At 31.4% G+C, this 22,120-nt stretch overlaps 1 protein-coding gene across 1 annotated transcript in view; it reads right to left on the bottom strand.

Moving 5' to 3' along the window:
- Positions 1–15,179: 15,179 nt before the first annotated feature.
- Positions 15,180–22,120, bottom strand: part of LOC107865710 (disease resistance protein At4g27190-like) — a 19,105-nt gene continuing 12,164 nt past the window's right edge. The window contains exon 2 of the mRNA XM_047408104.1: positions 15,180–17,616. Within this exon, the coding sequence (XP_047264060.1) occupies positions 15,292–17,616 (2,325 nt within the window). The 3' untranslated portion in view covers positions 15,180–15,291. The remainder of the gene's footprint in view (positions 17,617–22,120) is intronic.

Genomic DNA, 22,120 nt, shown 5'->3' on the forward strand with positions numbered 1-22,120 from the left:
CGGGAGTTACAAAAACTCCAAGCTATGTTCACGCAAATGGCCGTATGTAAGTTGGTACTTGAGCCTTCCAATGGATTAAATGTTTTCAAGTGTGAATAGGATCCTTGAAGTGTAATAAACTTACACTCCAAGGCCACCCCTTGGCAAGGGTAGGATGGTCATTTGTTATCTCTCTTTGTGGACTAATATAAATAGATAGTGTTAGGGTTATTTTTGGGGTTACCTCATTCCTATTATTCAAGAAACAAAAGACTTTTAATATTGGTGACTTCTCTTTCTCATTTTGGAGAGGCCAAAATCAAAAGCTCACTAGTAGAGTGATACTAGTGTTGGATCTTGGCTAGAAACTAGGGTCTTGGGGTTCTTGAGTTCCTCTTGGTCCAAGTAAGAATTTGGTGTTTATATTCATTAGTCTTAGGGTCCTTTCTCATTGTTAGGGTTCTTAGATTATTGAATATTGTATGTCAAGTTTTTATACCTTTTGTAATCTTGATAACATTGTGTTGTTGAATCTAAAAGTCTAGTGAAGCCTTGTGGGGATCTTTCGATTCACTAGCAAAATTGACATTTGTTGTTCTTGTTGTAAACTCATTTTTCTAGTCAAAACAAGTGTTGAAGCCTAGTGAAGCCGTGTGTGGACTCTTTCGATTCCCTAGCACTTTGTTGTTCTTATTGTTGCTTCTTCTATTGGCTTGAATCTCTGGATACAAACCTAGTTTTATATCACAAAACATTAATTCTTAACAATTATAGATGATAATTCAAGGTACACTTGGATACATTTATTGCAATCTAAGAGTGATGTGATTGTTGTCTTGAGGAAGTTCCTTTTATTTTTTAGAACACATTTTACATGCTCTATTAAATCAGTAAGAACAAACAATGGAACTGAGTTCTTTAACAAGCAAACTGATGAATTGCTTAATGAATATGTTGTAGTTCATCAAAGTAGTTGTGTTTATACACCTCAGCAGAACGGAGTAGCTAAAGGAAAACATAGACATGTACTGGATATTGGAGGATCTTTGAAGTTTCAGGAAGTATCCCAACAAGATTTTGGGGAGAATGTGTGCTAACTGCAGTACACATTATTAACAAACTTCTTTCTGAAATATTAAAAGGAAAGACACCATATGAGATGTTGTACAATAGACCACCATCAGTTGCTCATCTAAGAGTGTTTGTGTTATGCTACAATACTTAACACCATGGACAAATTTTCATCTAGATCATAGACTTGTGTATTCATGGGTTACTCAGAAACATAAAAGGGATATAAACTGCTAGACATTTTCTCTAACCAATTTTGTGTTTGTGGGGATATAGTATTCAAGGAACACATATTTCCAGTTGATGTTGATTCTACCACTGTTGAAGTATCTCATTGAGCTCATGACAGGGGGATTGATGTGAGTACCAATTTTGTGTTTGCAGGGCTATAGTATTCAAGGAACACATATTTCAGTTTGATGTTGATTCTACCACTGTTGAAGTATCTCATCGAGCTTATGACAGGGGATTGATGTGAGTAGTCATGATCTTGATCCATTTCATTTGTCACTACCAAGCCCTGATATAATGGTAGCAGAAAATAAAAAACTTGATATAACAACAACAAAAGGTCATGAAGAAGGTTATGAAGAATCTGACAACAATAATAAAGTCACTGAGTCTCATGGAGAATCAATGGACAACTTAACTGATTTGACTGTGCACATGGAGACAATTCCAGATCAAAGTGTTGACTTAATTACTACAGAGACAAGGCTTGCTGCAAAGGAGATGGAAACACTCATTGCTGCACCTCAGCTCATTGGTAATATTCCCACTGAAGTTAGAAAATCTATAAGAAGAACTAAGGAGCCACTATGACATCAAGATTATGTTCTCACCAAGAAAAGGGCCAATAGAACAGTGAAATATTCCCATCTTTCTTATGATGGGATTTCTCAAAGATGTAAAGTATTATTGGCCAATATTTTAGCATTTACAGAACCTAGGAGTTTTGCAGAGGCTTCTAAGGATCAGAGATGGGTTGAATCAATGAGTTTGGAGGTCAAAGCCTTGGAAGAAAACAACACTTGGCAAGTAGTAAATCTTCCAAAAGGGAAAACTATCATTGGCTTAAAATGGGTGTACAAGATCAAGTATAAAGCTAATGGAGAAGTAAAAAGATTCAAGGCAAGATTGGTTGCAAAGGGATACAATCAAAAGGAAGGACTTGATTACCATGAAACCTTATCTCCAGTTGGAAAAATGGTTACACTGAGACCATTGATTGCATTAGCTACTATGAGAGGTTAAATGTGTGTCAAATGGATGTGTATAATGCTTTCTTACAAGGTGATCTATATAAAGAAGTATACATAGAGCTACCACAGGGATTCAAAAGGCAGGGGGAGAATAAGGTGTGTAAATTGATGAAATCATTATATGGTTTGAAGTAAGCATCAAGACACTAGAATATCAAGTTAACTGAGGCCTTGACGAAGGATGGATACAAGCAAAGTTTATATGATTATTCTTTATTTACCAACCAACAAGGACAAGAGTTTGTAGCAGTCTTGGTTTATGTAGATGACTTGTTGATCACCGAAGATAATGAAGAATTCACAAAGGAAACAAAAGAAGTGCTAAAGTAGAAATTTAAGGTGAAGGACCTAGGTGAATTGAGATATTTATTAGGGATAGAAGTATTAAGGTAAAGTAAGGGAATCCTCTTGAATCAAAGGAAATATGCACTCCAATTAATTTCAGATTTAGGATTATGAGGTGCCAAGCTAGCAACCACTCCTATAGATCTGAATAAAAAATTTACTTCAGAAGAACATGATAAACATGCTGGGGTAACAGATGATCCGGTACTAGAAGATGTCACAGAGTACCAAAGATTAATTGGAAGGTTGATCTACTTAGCAGCTACAAGACCAGATATTGTATTTGTTGTGCAAACATTAAGTCAATTTATACAAACATCAAAAAAGTCTTACTGGGATGCAGCAATAAGAGTTGTGAGATATATCAAACAAAGTCCGAGAATGGGAGTTTTATTAAGCAGCAAAGGCGAAGATCAGTTGACAGTTTTTGTGATGCAGATTGGGTATCTTGCCCAAACACTAGAAGGTCAGTGACTAGCTATGTAATAAAATTTGGTGAATCTTTGATCTCATGGAAATCAAAAAAGCAGCAAACAATGTGAAGGAGTTCTGCTAAAGCAGAATATACGAGTCTAGCAGCAACTACATTAGAAACGACTTGGTTACTAGGCCTCTTTGGAGAATTGGGAGTTAATGTATATTGTGATAGCAAAGCAACACTACAGATTGTGGCAAATCCTATATTCCATGAGATAACTAAACACATAGAAATAGATTGTCACTTTGTGAGAGATAAAATAAAGGAAGGGAAGATTCATGCGGAGTACGTTTGTACTAAAGATCAACAAGCTAATTTACTAACTAAAGGACTTGGATATGCACAAAATAGCTATCTACTGAACAAGCTTGGGTATGCACAACATAGCGGTGGAGTTTCCTGGGCGACGCCTGGCAATAGCGGTGGAGTTTCCTGGGCGACGCCTGGCAATATCGGTGCTGAAAGCTGGGCGAAGCAGGCTAAACGCCCTGAGCTACTGGTTTGGAAACCCAAACATGCCCTTACGCTATCCGAAAAATTTTGAAACTTACCCGATATGTACTACGACCTTGCCCCATCGCAACGCAACTTGAAAATCCAAAAACGAAGGTCGAAAAGGTCGTCAAATAAATTTTCAAAGTTCGGAGGTCTAAAATGAGACTAAGTGTTGAACTTGTACACTTAGCAAATTTTTCTAAGTGTTGGAATCTCTCATGGAGCTTTACGGGTTGAATTTGACACGCGATTTTGTGGCGTCTTACAAACTCTAGCTTCACTCATTTCACAAGAATAAAGGAAATGCAAAAAAGTATCTGGTACCCCCTGAACTATGACCAAATTTGCTACAACTCATTCCAACTTCAGGGGGGTTCTATTACCCCCGTGAACTAAATTTTAGCATATTTTTGTCAACCTTTTAAGCTGACATGGCACCTTTGTCAACCTTTTTAGGTGATGTGGTACCTTTGATATGGGCCTCATTTTATGTAATAGGACCCCTGTGAAGTTGGAGTATGTTGTAGCAATTTTGGTCATAGTACGAGGGAATACTGAATGCTTATCTCTTTATATAATCTGAAACTCTCTTGCTGGCAACATTCCTTTTCTTCTTTTGCCTTGGAGTAACTGGTAAAGTTAATTCCATGTGACCAGGTTCAAGGTAAGACTGCATATAATACACCCTTGTGGTGGAGCCATTTTCTGAATCCTGCGCGTAGCGAAAGCTTTAATGCACCGTATTGTCCTTCTTTAAGTTTGCTTTGTCAATTAAATAGTTGGAAAATTAAGGTTGTTTAAAGTACTTATATTAAAATAAAAGGAATCATTCTTCTCCTATCTGCACAAGAAAGAAGAGGCTCCACAAAAATAATATAAAATTGATTAATGATTGTTGAAGAGGCTCCACAACAATAATATAAAACTGATGAATGGTTTTCTGTAAACAAAGAAGAAGTAGTCAGTTTAGCTTCGCTCGATAATCTTTGAGACTTTAGCATTCTGATCAGAAACACTTTTTTCTTTCTTTACTTCAACAGTTTTTCAATGGAAATACTTCTTATCTAAATGCATCTATCCTAAGATTGAAACAGAAAATATTGTCTGTTTCTCATCAATATTTTCAATCTTAGGATGGATGCATTTAGATACAAATTTTCCAACCTCAACAACAAAGCCACCTACAGCATTAAAAAGTATATCCATTGAACAATTCTTAAGGTAAAGAAAAAAAATTGTTTCTGATTAGAATGCTATGATCGATTAAACTAATGGTTTCTTCTTTATTTATAGCACAACTTTGAAAGAAGGCAAAAAGAAAAAGTAAAAAAGAAGGTGAATAGAATAAGTAAAAAAGAAGGCAAATACAATTACTTCAATTGACTTTACCCATTTTATAGTATAGTATATGCCTTCTCTTGTGAAACATGATTATATTTTTGTTTTTCTGAACTAACAAAAGTTTTATCATTCAACAAGATTAGCTCTGGGCTTGTTGGTAACACAAGAATCGGAATTAAAATTGTTGCGCGCACTTAATTTATGATTTTTAAATTTCATGGAACTCATAGTTACTTGTTCTTCCTTTTCTACTACAAATAGTATTTGAAAATGAAGAAAACCAAAGTAATTCTTTTTCGATGTGGAATTTAAGACTGTGCTGCAACCACAGAGCATACTCAGACAGAATCTTGGCTCTGATACCAAAGCAAAAACGTGAAATAAAGAAAAAGAAAAAGACATAAGAGTTAACCTAGTTTGAATTCAAATGATCCTACATCTACCAGAGAACAGTTCATTGTCTTTATATTATTAACAAATACAATTACTTTAATTAACAAAGCAAACAAATAGGAAGGTAAAGAAGAAATACTTTGTTCTTTAGACATTGAGTAATGACTTTTTTTCATTTTATAGAAGTATTTCTTAATAGAGTTCTATTTTAGGATCATTTTCTATCCTATTTTAGGAGTATTTTTTAATTGATCAGTACAAAGTAAAATGTTAATTGATTCTCTTTCTATATATTTTAAGAGTCTCATATATTTTAGAAGTATGGTTAATATAATAAAAATAATTAAATAATAAATTAAAAAAAATAGTGAAAAGACAGTATTGTCTGAAGAAGAGTTTTTAATGAAGGATAAAAAGCTTAAATCATTTTTTAAGGGTCTTTGCACTTTTAATATAAACTAGTCCATCGTACGTGCTTTGCACGTGTATATTGAGTCAGTTAATATATAATAATAAAAATAACAATTTATTTTTAAAAACTTATTAATGTTACATGCAATGCAATATTTTTTTAAATAGTGGAAATTAATGTTATTATACAAATATAATGATTAGATTATCTTTTGAATGTGTAAATATGACATGTTTATCTTAGGATATAAGGTTTTATGTCCCCTTCTTTATAAAATTTTTTCGTCGATTAACAATATACTTTGAGATTTGGCGTCTCTACAATTATCGGTTCCTACAGAATATATTTAAGTAGTCACAACTATAATTAGCTGTATAAACATGAATATGTTTATATAAACAAAGCAGATTTTGAAATTTACAGGTTCCAATAAAAATCTCAAATTAATATAATGATAATTCATAATCGCACTACAATTGAGGAGCAAATTAAATATAGTGAACAAAATTTTGCTACTAATATCAAAAGTTAAAATTATATTGGTCTTGATGCACGAACACATATTCTAAAAAATAAAGCTATATTATATCTGAGTATAATAATATTAGATAACTACTTATAATATTTGGATTATATTTATATAATGGTTTTATTGTGTTTGTATATTTAGATTATATTTGGATTATACTTGTATTTGTATTCTATTTTCTTCATTGCCTTTTTTATTTTTAGAAATTATTTTGTATTTGTATTTGTAAGTTGATTGTATATTGTATTTAGTCGTGACTATATAAAATTTATCATTTGTATTTGTATACAAGCAAGTAAGTGCATTAATTGTATTTTTGTGATTCTAAAATATATAAATATGTAATTATCTTTTGATACAAATGTACCGTTTTGTATTTGTATATCAAAATTATAATTCATATTTGTAAATAAACAAATATCACTTGATACAAATACAATGACAAACAAATGAAACAAATGATTTTACAAATACAAATACAATATGTATTTGTATATATTGTATTTGTATAAAAAATTGAATTGTATTTATTTTTATAAATAAAAACAACTAGTATCAATAAATACAAACAAATATTCGTAGAAAGAAAATCAATCGTTCCTTTTCAATAATTAAAAGATACAAATGATGGTTCACACTTGTATCTGTATATTATAGTTCGCATTTGATTTGTATTTTATAGTTCACACTTATATTTGTATGTTATAGTTTACACTTATATTTGTATGTTATAGTTTACACTTATATTTGTATGTTATAGTTTACACTTGTATTTGTATGTTATAGTTCGCATTTATATTTGCATTTGCTAGTACGCATAAATGAAAAGAAGGAAAAAAAATGAAAAGAAAAAAAGAAGGAGAAAAGATGAGAGAAAAAATAAAAAGAAGAATGAGAGTAATAGAAAATACGAAAAAAATAAAAAAAGAAGGAGAGAAAAAAAAGGAGAGAAGATGAGAGCAAAAGAAAGAGAAAAAATTTTTTAAAAAGGAGAGTAATAGAAAAAAGGGAAAAAAAGAAGGAGAAAAAATAAAAAGAAAAAAAAAGAAAAAACAAAAAAGAAAAATGGAAAAAAAGAAAACGAAAAAAAAAAATCGAAAAAAGAGGAAAAAATGAAGAAAAATTTTAAAAAAAGGGAAAAAAGGAGAGTAATAGAAAATAAAGAAAAAATACATGAGAGATGCAATGAATTGTAATTAGGAATAATTAATATGTAAGAGGATGTTATGAATTTTAATTAATTGAAAATTAGACTTTAAGTGGTAATAAAAGCTCAAAAAGTTTTAGCATAAATATATTTAATTAATTTAATTACAACTTTTAAATATTAGAAAAAATAGTGAATAGACAATTTTGTATAAAGTAAAGACTTTAATAAATGGCAAAAAGTTCAAACCATATTTTTAAGATCCTTCACACTTTTAATATACTCCTTCTGTTTTATAATAAATGAATTGTTGGATTTTGGCCCATAGATTAAGGAAGACATAACTTTAATATAACTTTTTATTTTTACCCCAAAAAAAAATTGACCTTGTAATATCTTTTCAAAAGTTAATTGGTTGTCAAATCATAAAGGTAAATTTGAAAAAAAAAATTAATGATTCACTTATTTTGAAACACCAATAAATACTCCAACAATTTACTTGTACCGAAATGAAGGGAGTACTAGTTTAGATATACGCGCCTCGCGCGTGTACCTCAATTTAGTGATTTTAATTTTATAAAAAAATTTAAAATATAAAAAATATGACGATGTTTCAAAATGTTTAGTTATTATCCAAAGTAAAAATTAGTCAACCACACAGCACATATATTAGTTTAAACACAAAAAGTTTATAAAGAAGATTATATTCTCTTTGGTCCTTTTTTGAGCTAAGCTATTTCCTTTCTACTTTTCTTTCTTTCTGACTTCTCCAATTTCATAGCAACACAATTATCCTTTTGTTTGGATTATTTAAGCTTATAAGCTTCTCTTCAACTAATGTGTTTCTCAACAATTTTCAGCTAACCGTAGGTTGAACTTATATCTTGTGTGTATATTGGCTTGCAACGTAATGCATTTCCAGTCGACCTTAGGGTGTTGTAGCATAAGTAAAGTGTACATCTTGTTGATTGAGTGGCCCTTCCTTCGTTGCATTGCAATCAGCCTGGGGCTGGTAGTTAGATTGCCCTGTTGTTGCATTAGGTAACCCTTGGTGTCCAGTATCTTCCTCACAACCCAAGAGGCATTCTTAGGTGTAGGCATATTTTCCAAAGACGGTCCGGTCCTTCTTTCTATTCCATAGAGTTAAGACCTCCTGGAGTTTTTGGCCGACAAACTATATCCCACGACACTAGAGCCTTCTTAGAAATAGTCACATTGCCAGTCCATAGGAAGGTTCTGAGAATTGTATTAATTAGCTTCAACACTTTCTTGGGAAACATGAAAATCTGAGCCCAGTTTGTCTGAATTCCGAGGAGGACCCATTTAATCAACTGATCTCTCCCAGCACATGAGAGGGGAGTTTCACAGCCCACCAGGTTATTTTCCCAGCATGAAAATCTCAAATATTTGAAGGGGAGCGTACCAATCGTAAACCCCTATTTGTCCAAATTGCCCTGCGTTTTTTTTTATCAGAAACCCTAGCTTATGTTGCACTCTTCTCCACATTGGCATGGAGAACTTTGAAAAGCCTCATGTAGCGGATGTGAGTACTAGATAGTTTCCAGAACCTAGGATGAAAATTGAACTCACCATTGTCAGTTGGTCGAGCGGAGGAGTGTAGTTGTTGTTGAAATCTGGTTACAATTATGTCTAGTCTTTTATGTCTTATCGTGATTCTTTCTTTACTCTGGTGCTGATTGATTTCAAGTGTAGTCTAAGTTTAAATTTTTCTTTCCTTTTTATTGGAAATTCCCTCAAAGATACACTACTTTGGAAGAATCCGACATGCACTCCTCGGTATTTTTGAAGAGTCTGAGCCAGTGGCGGACCCAGGATTTAGGGGTCATGGGCGGGCCGGAAGGGTTGAACACACATTTGTGACGCCCAAAGCTTTAAGGTTCCGTCTGAAAACCAAAGCACCCAACTATCTTCTTGGTTTTCAGGGAGTGTGTTTAAATTCTACACTAATTTTATACATTTCTTATATAATTATACCTAGTCTGCACCGAATTTAACTGTGCCGGAGCACCACAAAATTGCACATAGGTCTGCCCCTAGTCCAAGCTGCACAGTGTTGAACAAACATTGGTTATTGAATCTTTTCCTGTTATGCATATCTTTGTCATCTGTTTGTGTTTCAAACTTAGCTTTTTCTTTAAACACAATTAGGTTGACATTCCAGGAGCTAAGAGTTGATGGAGCTTATACTCAAAGTTTACATCTACAAAGAAGGGAAAAGGCCGATTTTTCATCAACCTCATCTTAGAGGAATTTATTCATCCGAGGGATGCTTCATGAAGCTGATGGAGGATAGTCATCAGTTCGTGACAAGGGATCCACAAAAGGCTCACCTGTTCTATCTGCCATATAGCTCACGCCAGTTGCAAAGGGCACGATATGTGCCTAACTCACATAATCTTAAGCCGTTATCAATGTTCCTGCAGAACTATATGAACATGCTAGCTGCGAAGTATCCTTCTGGAACCGAACACATGGCTCAGATCATTTTCTTCTTGCTTATCATTATTGTCTGCTAAATTAGGTATTTCTTCCATAAGCATTCGTCAGTGGACCTAAACTTTCAAATTTGCATTTTACGCATGGGGAGTTGGAGTTACTTTTATTCAACAAAAGAGTAGACTGATCTAGTGGTAAGAGCTCAACATGTGTGGATTAGATGCATGCCAAGGTTAGAGGAGCGGATCTATTATCCATCGAGTTTCGAACCGTGCATATGAAAGAAAAGTTCTTTTCCTGCATAAGAAGCTGCTCTCTTCGTTCCTTTCTATATTTACAAACAATTTAAATGCAAAATTCTTATTTTACCTATAGTGAGATGATTTATAGCCCACACAAATATCTATGATTTTTTTACCACAGGTTTTAGAAGTCGCTTTTTCTTTCTTAAACTTTGTGTCAGTCAAATAAAGGCACATAAAATGGAACGGAGGGAGTATATAGTAAAAATAAGAAACCCTTTTCTGCAATTATTATGTGTTGGAACTCTTTTCTGCTCATTGATTTGGAACGTTATGCGTCTTCGATTGACGAGTATTTCACGTTTTCTTACTGCTAGTATGTTTTAACAAATTCTTACAGGGACCTTGCACTCTAAAGGACCATGAGGAGCTAAGTAGAAACACTATAACAGCTCTCTGCAATGCAGATATATCTGAAGGAATATTTGTTTCTGGGAAGAACGTTTCCCTTCCCGAGACCACTATAAGTAATCCCAGGTGGCCTCTTAGAAACCTCGGTGGAAAAAGAGTGTCACCGCCCGATTCTTGCCTTTTTTGCTGGAAATATGCACGGTCCGGTAGGTCCCAAACTCCTCAAGTATTGGAACAACAAAGATGAATCCATAAGAATTTATGGGCCTTTACCCCGTAGAGTCTCAAAAGTCATGTCTTATTCCGAACACATGAAATCAAGCAAGTACTGCCTTTGTCCGATGGGTTATGAAGTGAACAGCCCGAGGATTGTTGAGGCAATATATTATGAGTGTGTTCCGGTTATCATCGCTGATAATTTTGCCCTTCCGTTTAGTGAAGTTCTTAACTGAACTGCCTTTTCTGTGGTTGTTTCTGAGAAAGATATTCCTAGGCTAAAGGACATTTTATCAAGTAGACCTCTGAGACATTACCAAGCCATGCAAAATAACGTCAAGATGGTGCAGAAGCATTTTCTTTGGAACTCAACACCGACTAGATATGATCTGTTCCATATGATTTTGCATTCAATTTGGTTTAGCAGGCTCAATCAGCTTCAAGTATCACAAATATCATAATTCCTCGAGTTCTAGTTTTTCCTATTTTGTGGTCTATTGGATTTGAATTTATGACGTTTAGAGGCTAGAGCTTGTCAATTCGGATGTCGATATACAAAAACCTTTTCAAGAGCTGCAGCTGGTTCAATTCTCTTAGTGGGCGTTTGGGGAGATAACAAATATTTTCACTTTATTTGGAATCTATGAATTTGGAGTTAAAGATGGAATTGGTTTGGTTATACATTTTGCAACGGAGAGAGGAGAACACTTTATTTGGAATTTATGAAGATCGAGTTGAAAAACAGGCTTGGGGCAGGAGCACTTCTCCAAATTCGGAATCCAACTCCGAATCGAATATGATGTTGTTGCTGTTTGTAGGGAAAAAGAAATCGCGATTAAACTTTTGCCCAAACATCATGACTAGCATTTCACCGATTTCAGACATACTGAACTACTTGAAATGATCTCAAGTTTGGTGTTTTTGAAACTACTAAAAGTGTGCTGGTGTTGAAATGGTTGGCGTATCTCTATGATGTCTATGCAAGCAACAGAGAGTTACTTTGAGAAAAAAAGAAGGATGAGGGGGAGAGCATCGAGAAGAAACAGAGAAAAAAATAAGTAGAAGAAGAAAGTGAAGCGAACATTTTCCACATTCTACAACACTCTTTGTTGGGGATGTTATGTCTTCATCGATGAGTTGTGACTGAGCTGATAGTTTGTCATAGATGATTGTGAATGAGTTAACTGAGCTTTGACAGGTGATACTGACGTACAAGCTAACTTTCTGTGTGTGCCCAGAGGCGAAAATATAGAGCCGGAGAAATGCGTACATCTTTATCTTCTTTCTTCGTTTATGTACACATAGTTCGAGTCAAAAACAGTGAGTTCAGTTGAGCTCGTAGTTCAGATGATAAAATTATCTGTTAAGAATTCATTTTTGTATATGCATATAAGATCAAAAACAGTTAATATGCATCTGGGATGATGCATATAAGATGAGATGGCCCTTTAGACACCTTTAAAATTTATGTGACATGCCAGTGCTGAGTGACCATGAGACACAGTACGGACGAGTTGGACGAGTTGAAGTGTCTAAATGTGCAGTCTCACAATTAGAGTGTTTACTTATGTTGGGTTCAAAGTATATGAAAAGTGTGAATGAAAAATGGAGGAAACCAAGTGGAAGGAAAAATAGAAAAGAAAACACTAAAATGGAAAGTGTACTCGATATACTATTTCTCCCATTTCTCCCACTTCTCCCACATTGGTGGGAGAATGTGACTTTCAAGTGTTTATATTAGGAAACACTTATTCCACTTGGTTATTGAGGCAAGAAATAAGAGATGCCTTGCATCGCCGTAGTTGCTCGGCTTTGGCTTTGGATTGATCAATGAGATCTAGCTTTTTGGACAAAATTTATTTGACAGAAATTTAATCCTAAGGGAAAATATAAACGCATGCATGCACTGTTTCGAACTGATGCTTCAGAAGGATGCACTGTTTTGAGCTTCAGAAGGATGCATTGTTTTGAATTGATTTTTTGGCTTTGGCTTCGGATCGATCAATGAGATCTAGCTTTTTGGACAAAATTTATTTGACAGAAATTTAATCCTAAGGGAAAATATAAACGCATGCATGTACTGTTTCGAACTGATGCTTCAGAAGGATGCAATCCTTCAACGAAATGGCACACTGATTCATGAAATGGTCTGCCTGTTCGGAAAAGATGCAATCTTTGGACGAACAGACATTATTTTTCAAGAAAGGTCACACTTTTTAAGTGAACGATTGTCACCTTTCAGAAGAGGCATATGAAGGCTATATAAACCTGTCCACAGGTTTAGACACGAATTTTCTGAAATACAAACTCTCTTCTTGTCTTCAAAAACATTCTGTGTGATCACTAAAACTGTTTAGTGAGTTCGTTGAATCTAACAATTTGAGGTACCGCTATTGTTCGGATTGACGGTCATTTTATCCTGGAAGGAAGATTCCATAACCTCGGGTACAGTGAGGGGAATTATTCCTTAAGGACACTCCGTGAAGTCGGGGGACCTAGCCTTACAAATTTTATTTCATCTATTTTTTGAAAATAAACACACTTCTTGGATAGATTATTCATAATCTAATGTTGAAGGTGTTAAGTAACTTCAAAAGTGTTCTTGTCTTAGACTTGAATTAGAGTTGAAGTTTGTGTTGCATGTATACAGATTCGTGAATCCGAATACATTGAAAGATAACAACTTATTAGTTGACGGTGAAGTTTGAGTCCCTATCTTTTTAATGTATATATAGCAGATGTTAAATACCTTTTGGTTTCATCATATGTTATATATTCGAAATTTTGATCAACATAAGCCATTTTTAAATCAATTCACCAATGTAATATGTTTTCTGAAAATTTTACAAAACTAGTATAAAAATTGTTGGCAATAACGTATTAGGTTTTAAGAAAATTAACGAACCTCTTGATAGGTGGTTTGTCTGTGCTATCATGAGAACAAAGACAGAGAAAACCAAGTTCATGTAATAAGTTCTGAATGTACAATTTAAGAATGCTATATAAAATGTTTAAAAACCAGAAGCAACACCAGTTTATTACAAATTAACAACATGAGATCACACACCAGGCACAATCGAAACAAGAAATTATTCAATGTAAATCAAGCAATCAAAATATCAGACCAGAAAGCACGACAAGTACAAACAAGGAACAATTATTGGCAGAAAATGCATTACGACAAACTCGACTGGTTAAGAAAATACATTACAACAAACTCGATTGGTAAGGAAATAAATTACAACAAACTCGACTGGTTGAGGAAATACATTACAACAAACTCGACTGGTTAACTTTATCTCGAAACCTGTGCTCTCCAGTGCAAGAACGCCCTTTCTCAGTTTCTATACTTCCCTGAATGAAGCAACAAAAGGACAATCTCAATATAATGTAGATCGAAAACATTTTCCAGCAAACCGAACACACCCTATGTGTTCATCTTTCTTGTAAAATAATTTGAGCATTTAGGGCCCGTTTGGATAGGAACAAAAAAATAGCTTTTAAAAAGTTCTTTTGAAGTGTTGAACTTATTTTAAAAATAAGCAGTTACGTGTTTGGATAAAAGTGCTGAAACCGAAAAAAATCATTGATGTGTTTAATAAACAAGTGCCTTTAAGCACTTTTTTTTGGTCAAAATATCTGAAATATCCTTAGCTGTTAACAATATATATTTTAATATATATAAATATATATATTAATTTTTATTTCTAAAATAAATCAAATTAAAATTAATATGTATTTTAATATATATATATATATATATTAATTTGTGCGCTAAAAAACTTTTTTTTTTTGTTAAAAGATTTTAAATCATTAAGCAAAATATATATATGTTACTAGTCATTATAATTACATTAATAAATAAATAGTTGATCACAAATGATACTATTTATTTGATACAAATACTCTTAATTAGAAAATATATTACTCGTTGATTGAGTAATGACTATCACTATTAATACATTGGTGAATACAAATGTTGCATCGTGAAATATAGATGGATCATTCACTAATCGCCCATGAAGTTGTATATTTCAATGAGTATTCTCCATATATTTTGATTGATGATTTATTTTTTTTATTAGAGAAATTCATATATTGTACAATTATAATTGTTCAAATTTAAAAGAATATAATAAAGAAGGGAATAATATATAAAAATTCATATTTCATAAATTAGAAGTTTCATACAAAAGAAGTACTGATATAGCTAGCGTTAAATTAAACATAAATACGAAAAGTAAAAATATTCAATTAATACAAGCATTAAGCATCATAAATATGAAGCATTGAGGGACAAAAATGTCTTTTAGTTGGTCAAAATACAATGACTTGTTAGGCTTATAAAAAGTAAATTTTGGCATTTTTTTAAGCAATTTTGAAACTTGCCAAACACTTAAAAAAAAAAATTAAAAAAATAGCTTAAAAGCTATTTTGATCAAAATACTTAATCTAAAACATTAAATCTAGAGGTGAAATAACCCTTTTATAAATCCAAAACATCCTTCTGTCATCAGTAAGAATACCTATTTTTGTAACAACACTCTAAATTCGACTTGAAGTTGTCATCATCCCATTCCAGTTCGCTCCACCAGAATGATTCTCCTTCTATTATTTTGATGTTTTTGGAGGTTTGAATAGAGAGAGGCAACTTCCTTAGTCCATAACAACCGATCACCATGAGTTCCTCCAAGTGTTCCCACATACTCTGTGGCTCCCCCAACGTTCCTCCTAGTCCAGGTAAGTAGGCCAACTTTAACTTCCGAACTCTTGGAATTTCTGAGTTGATAAGTGTTGCCTGATCACTTGAGCTGCATTGCACAAACAAGTCTACTAGATCTGTACAACATCTAATTGTAATATCTTCCAAGTGCTTGGGCACAGAACAAGATCCACCATCGTTAAAAAGACATGTTAAACTTTCACAAATATCGATATCCAGTTGGCGTAATTTAGAAAATCTTAGACCCAAATATTGACCGAAATCAGAAACACTCTTTAAATTTTCTACGAAACGGAGGACGAGATGTTCTAGATTTGGCAAAGGGTCAAATTGTCCACTTCCTCCTTCCACTGGTCCAAAAGAACAAGAACAGCCCTTTATGTCTAGTAATTTTAATCCATTAAAAGCGTTGTATGCAATCAACTTCCTGAGACCCATGCATTTGTCCAAGTACAAATCTGAAGCAAACTGCAACATGCCTGAGAGCTCTCCGTTACTGAAAATTTCACACCCGGCGACATTTATCGCCCTTATTGACTTCTTGTATGGCACATAAATTGGAGTTTCTCCAACTTTAATGAGAAATCCTTTCAATCTAGTCATCCAGGTCCAGGTGTAATCTCCATTCAAACATGATGAGCTATCCACTCTAATCGAGAGATGAGTCAGATTGTGTAGAGATGATATCTCATCAAAAGAGGTCGCTCCAAGACAGCTACCCGATATATTTAATAGCCTCAGATTTGTTAAATTTTCCATTCCTTGCGGCAGACAACGTATCCCTGTAAATTCACAATCGAGCACTTGCAAATTGTGAAGATTAGCAACGGTTGGTAAATGGTTCAACCAATGACAACTTTGTAGTATTAGAGCACGTAGTTGACTTAAACTATTGATGGAAGAAGGCAGTTCCCTAATACCAGTTCCACTCAGATTCAGAACTCTTAGAGCTGGAAATGCCAAAAAGAATTCCCGGGGTATTTTCATAAGGTGATGATTGTCTTGCAAAAGTAAAGATGTTGTCTTTGGACATTTGGTGAAGCAATCAGGTAGACATTCAATCTTGTTACTTACAAAAGATATCCTCTTGACAGAAGTTGATATTGTAATACGTGATATCTCAGTCAACCCAATTCCAGCTTGAAAAACATAAGTGTCTTCATCCCCAGAGGTACTAGGTATCCATCTAGCAACATCACGAACCATGTCATGCATCTTCACACAATCCTCGTCCTCCATCTTATCGGCTTCTAGCAAGCAGGCATCTTTTAGACTCTCAACCAACGTGATTCCCCTGTTGTAGGCTTGTTCATAAGTGTCATGTTCACTGAGGATCCCCTCCGCCCACCAGCAATGTATGAGATCATCTATCGGAATAGCTGCTGGATATAACGAGCAATACAAGAAACAGTTTTGAATATCTCGAGATTCTAAAGAATCATAACTCCACTTGATGACACCGTAAACCTTATCTTCTACAACTTTGCTATGAGGTTTAGACCTTGTAAGTGAATCCAAAGCATCTTGCCAGAGCTCAACCCTTGTCTTCCCTCTCATAGATGATCCAATAACAGTGATGGCTAAAGGTAAACCACCACACTCTCTTGCAATATCCATTGCCAATGTTTGAATATACTCCAGATTGGCAACATCTCCCGCATTTTTGACAAACAGTTGCAAAGATTCGCCCTCTTCCAGTGTGAATATGTTCATTTCTCTGTTTGTTCTCATTTGCCTACAAACCTCCAAAGAACGACAAGTTATAATTATCTTTCTTCTCACGGAAAGTTGGGGCACGCCTACATCATCCAAATCTATAGTTTCCCAAACGTCATCCAATATGAGAAGGAAACTCTTTTCTTCCTTGAGCCTTTCACAGATTTTTCCGGCAATGCTTTCTACACTTCCCTCTTTATCAACCTTCAGGTTTAATCTGCTGGCAATTTGCTCTTGAATCTTTCTTACGTCTATTGGCGGTTTGGGCACTGTAACCCATATCACAACGCCAAAAGACAGTTTGGAACTTGGCACATTCTTTAAGAGCTCGTTGTTCAGATTCTTCACCAAAGTAGTTTTCCCAACTCCTCCGGTACCCCACACACCGATGATGCATACCTGAAAGGATTCAAAACCCAAATAACTTTACCCAGTGAAAGATGCACCAATGGACACACAGAAGATATTTAATTAGAAAATTAGTGAAACAAGAACGTTGGAAGCTTTGATCACTATAATCTCTTGATCTCAAGTTCGTTAATTTCTTTGCATATGCATTGTGTTCTATTATAAAACAAAATGCATAACGACTGTCTTAAAATTGAATCGATCAACGTTTAGACAATTCAGTGTAAAGGGCAGCCCGGTGCACCACATGGCAGCAACTTTACCGGTTACTCCAAGGCTCCAGACAATTTAATGTGACAAATGTATTCAATGGTTATATTAGCTTCTTAGAATTCCACAAAATTTTTACCTCACCCTAAATTTTAATCATGGCTTTTCAAATTTTCTAAAGGATTTTTAGAAAGAATTTTAAGCTGCATCGTTGTAATTGGAAGACGTATGTCTCTGTCTCCCCATATTAAAAATTATGATCATTTAGATATTGGAGACTTGTGATAAAATAGTTGAACTAATTATGTATTTTTTCTTATATTTCTCTTGTATATAAGTGAAGGATTGGTGCATCACTAATTTATTTTTTTGTGGCTACACCAATCATTCATTTATATATAAGAGAAATAATAATAATAATTATTATTATTATTATTCAATTTTTGTTTTACTATTGCTATTGCTATTGCTGCTGCTACTATTATTATTATTATTATATTATTGGTGTATCACTAAGAGAGATTATTATTATTATTATTATATTCATTTTTTTACTATTACTATTATTATTATTATTATTATTATTCTATTATTATTATTATTATTACTATTATTACTTTTTTTATTTGTCTTCACTTTACATTTTTGCTATATATATATATATATATAAGTGAAGGTTGGGGTGGCTACCAAGGATATTTAGGTAATTTTAGTGACCCATATTATTATTATTATTATTATTATTATTATTATTATTATTATTATTTACTATTAATATTACTACTACTACTACTATTATTATTGTAATTGTATTATTATTATTATTATTACTATTATTACTTTACTTTACTACTATATATAAGTGAAGATTGGGTGACTACCAAGGGTATTTTGGTAATTTTAGTGACCCCAACCTTCACTTATATATAAGATAAATAAAATTGTTATACATGCATATGACTATTTCCTTATATTTATTAGTTTTTTTCTTATTTTTATTGTGCAATAAAATGGTTAAACATGCATATTGTTTTTCTTATATTTATTAGTTTTGTCCTCATGTATTATTTTAATAATATTTTTATATAGACCTTTGTAATTAAATTATATATGGTACTATTTTTTTATAAATATCTTTTTGTCCTTATTAAAGACTACCAAGGATATTTCGATAATTTTATGAAAAATTAATAATATTTACTAAATAATAAAACATACATTTCTGACATATCTAATTCAGCTGGTTCGACCTTTTTTTTACTATATCACTAATTAATTATTATAAGTCATCTAATAGTAAAAATTAATATTAATAAATTAGTATAAAGTCATCTAAGTATTAAAAATTAATAATATTTAATGTTAAATTAACTTGACATCTTATATGAGATCCATTTAATTAATTATTATGATTTACAATATTTTTTTTATATTTTTTGGAAATATATAACAAATTAAAAAAAATAAGACAAACAAATTAAAATGGATGAAAAAAATGAAGGCAAGGAAAAAGATCAATGAAGTTGTGCCAAAGCAGGCAGATTGACCTTTAAATTTTTAAGCTGTTAATTTTTGTGATTTATAATTTTTTTTACGTATTTCTTAAAAAACATATAGCAAATTAAATCATTTTGCAATATTTTAAGTTGTTAACTATTGTAATTTATAATACTTTTTATACAGTTTTCAAATAATACTATACGTTACTCTCCTGATCCAAAAATTTTTGACATTGATAATCAATTATATTTTCTTAGATAATTTAGTTATATCGCTTCTAATTAGTTATTACAATTCATTCAAAACAAGTCTACATTGATTCTTCAATCGTGATTTTACTATATCACTCTTAATTAATTGTCATGGTCATCTTAGCATTGTGTCACTTAAATTGAAATAGAAGAAAAGTATTATAAATCACAGTAATTACAAACTTAAATTGTTTTAAAATATAATTGAGTATCAATGCCACAAAATTTTGGACAAGAAAATTAACATAGATTATTTAAAATTTATAAAAAATGTATTATCAATTACAATATTTAACAACTTAAAATATCTTTTAAAAAATTAGCCTATTATACATTCCAAAAAAATACTTTAAAAGTATTATAGATTATAATAATTAACAACTTAAAAATTTAAAAGATATAAAATATTTGATTGGCTCTCAAAATTATGCCAGTGCCACTTAAATTAGAATAGTTAAAAATATAATTAAATATCAATGCTACAAAAGTTAGGACAAGCAGAGTAATATGTACTATTTGAAAATCACATAAAAGGAATTATAAATTACAATAGTTGACATCTTGAAGCATCTTAAAAAATAATATGTTATATATTTTTTAAAAATACTACAAATCATAATAATTAACAACTTATAAAATTATAATGGTATAAAATACTATAAATCACAATGATTAACAACTTAAAAAATTATAAAGATATGAAACATTTTGTTGACTCATAAAAATTATATTAGTGTCACTTAAATTGAATAGAAAAAAGTATTATAAATATAAATAATTGAAAAATTAAAGAATTTTAAAAATATAATTGGCTAATCATTATCTAAATTTTATTTATGTCACATATATTAAGACTAAAAAATAATATATATTGGGTCCGTGCTGGCATAAATGAGCAATTTCTGATAGTTCGATGGTATATTTGAGTCTTTTCCCTAAAAAGTATTATAAATTACAATAGTTAATAACTTAAAATATCTAAAAAAATATATATAATTTATTTGTTATATATTTAAAAAAAATACATGTAAAATATATTAATCACAAGAATTAACAACTTAAAATTTTTTAAAAACATTAAATATTTGATTGGCTCTCAAAATTTTGTGTGTGTCATATTAGCAATTTAAAACATTCTTGTGCAAATTTCATTAATTCAAATATAACAATACTAAATAATGAAGGACCCATTTTACGGGTCCAATATTACAGTTTTAAATATATTTATCAATATTTAGTTATTTTATCAAAAAAAATTAAATTAATATTTTTAAATAAATATGATAGAAAATGATGATAGAAATAACACTTTAAAAAAGCTATTTTTTTATTTTTATAAATCAAATAATAGCTTGCTACACCTTATTTAAATTGTCCTAATTAAAATTAAAATATAATATGCTTCAATGCTTATTTTAACATCAGGTTAAACACATTTTCTTGAATTAAGTAACTAATTTTAATATTATTTTTTTTAATTTTATCTAATAATTATACAAGAAGATAAATTAAAATTATAAGTTTCAGTATATTAACATTTTTTACAAAATCGTACGTGCAATATTTTCTTATACTATGATATTTTTACCTAATATACTATATAAATAAAAGTAAATAGTGTGTTTATATTAAGGAGATAAGATACTGTTCTTATCCATATAAATATATCAATATTCATTTTCATAATAAAATAATATGAAATACTAAAGATACGTTATTGATGGTTGAAAATTATCTATAAAAAAAATAGAGCATAAATAAAATTAATATGATATTGGTGGAGTTAAATTTTTTTTAAAGGTATTAAAAAAATATATGTTAAATTTTTTTTAAAGGTATTAAAAAAATATATGTTACTTAATGGTAGTTTAAAGTTATTTTACATACGGGTTAATTTATTTGTTATATCGCACTCTCTTCGTTCCTTTTTATTTGCGCTCTTTGGATTAGACACACATTTTAGTCTCTTACTCCAATAAAATTACAAGCAATTTCACTAATATACCCCTAATTAAATTTTATATATCTTTCCAAATCAATGATGATTACATTTATTGAATAGGGCATAATAAGAAGATTTTCTTCAAACTATTTTTGAAAGATAAAGGACAAAATATTTAAAAATATAAGCACAACCCAAATTGTGCAAATAAAAAGAAATAAACGTGGAGTATTATATATCTTATTTTGAAGATTATAAATCTCAATTTTTATGAAAGCTTACATATAAATATATTTATATAATGTAGTAAAAGTTCTTTACACTGACAATTTAATGTACTATAATTTTTTCTTAAGAAATTATCTTTTAAATATTTATTTTTTCGAGTTGGCATGCACATTAATTGTGATTACACCTACAATTCATAAGTGAATACAAAAAAGGTGCATCCTTTTTCATTTCTAGTAAAATATTTATAGACTAATTTAATGATATTTTTTATAAAATTATTTGATAATGAATAAAAAAATCTTTAAATAGGTTAACAATGTTAAATTTTAACCCACCAAATTCATGCATGATAGTATTTTTT

The sequence above is a fragment of the Capsicum annuum genome, chromosome 3 (assembly GCF_002878395.1).
Source record: "Capsicum annuum cultivar UCD-10X-F1 chromosome 3, UCD10Xv1.1, whole genome shotgun sequence".
Lineage (NCBI taxonomy): Eukaryota > Viridiplantae > Streptophyta > Magnoliopsida > Solanales > Solanaceae > Capsicum > Capsicum annuum.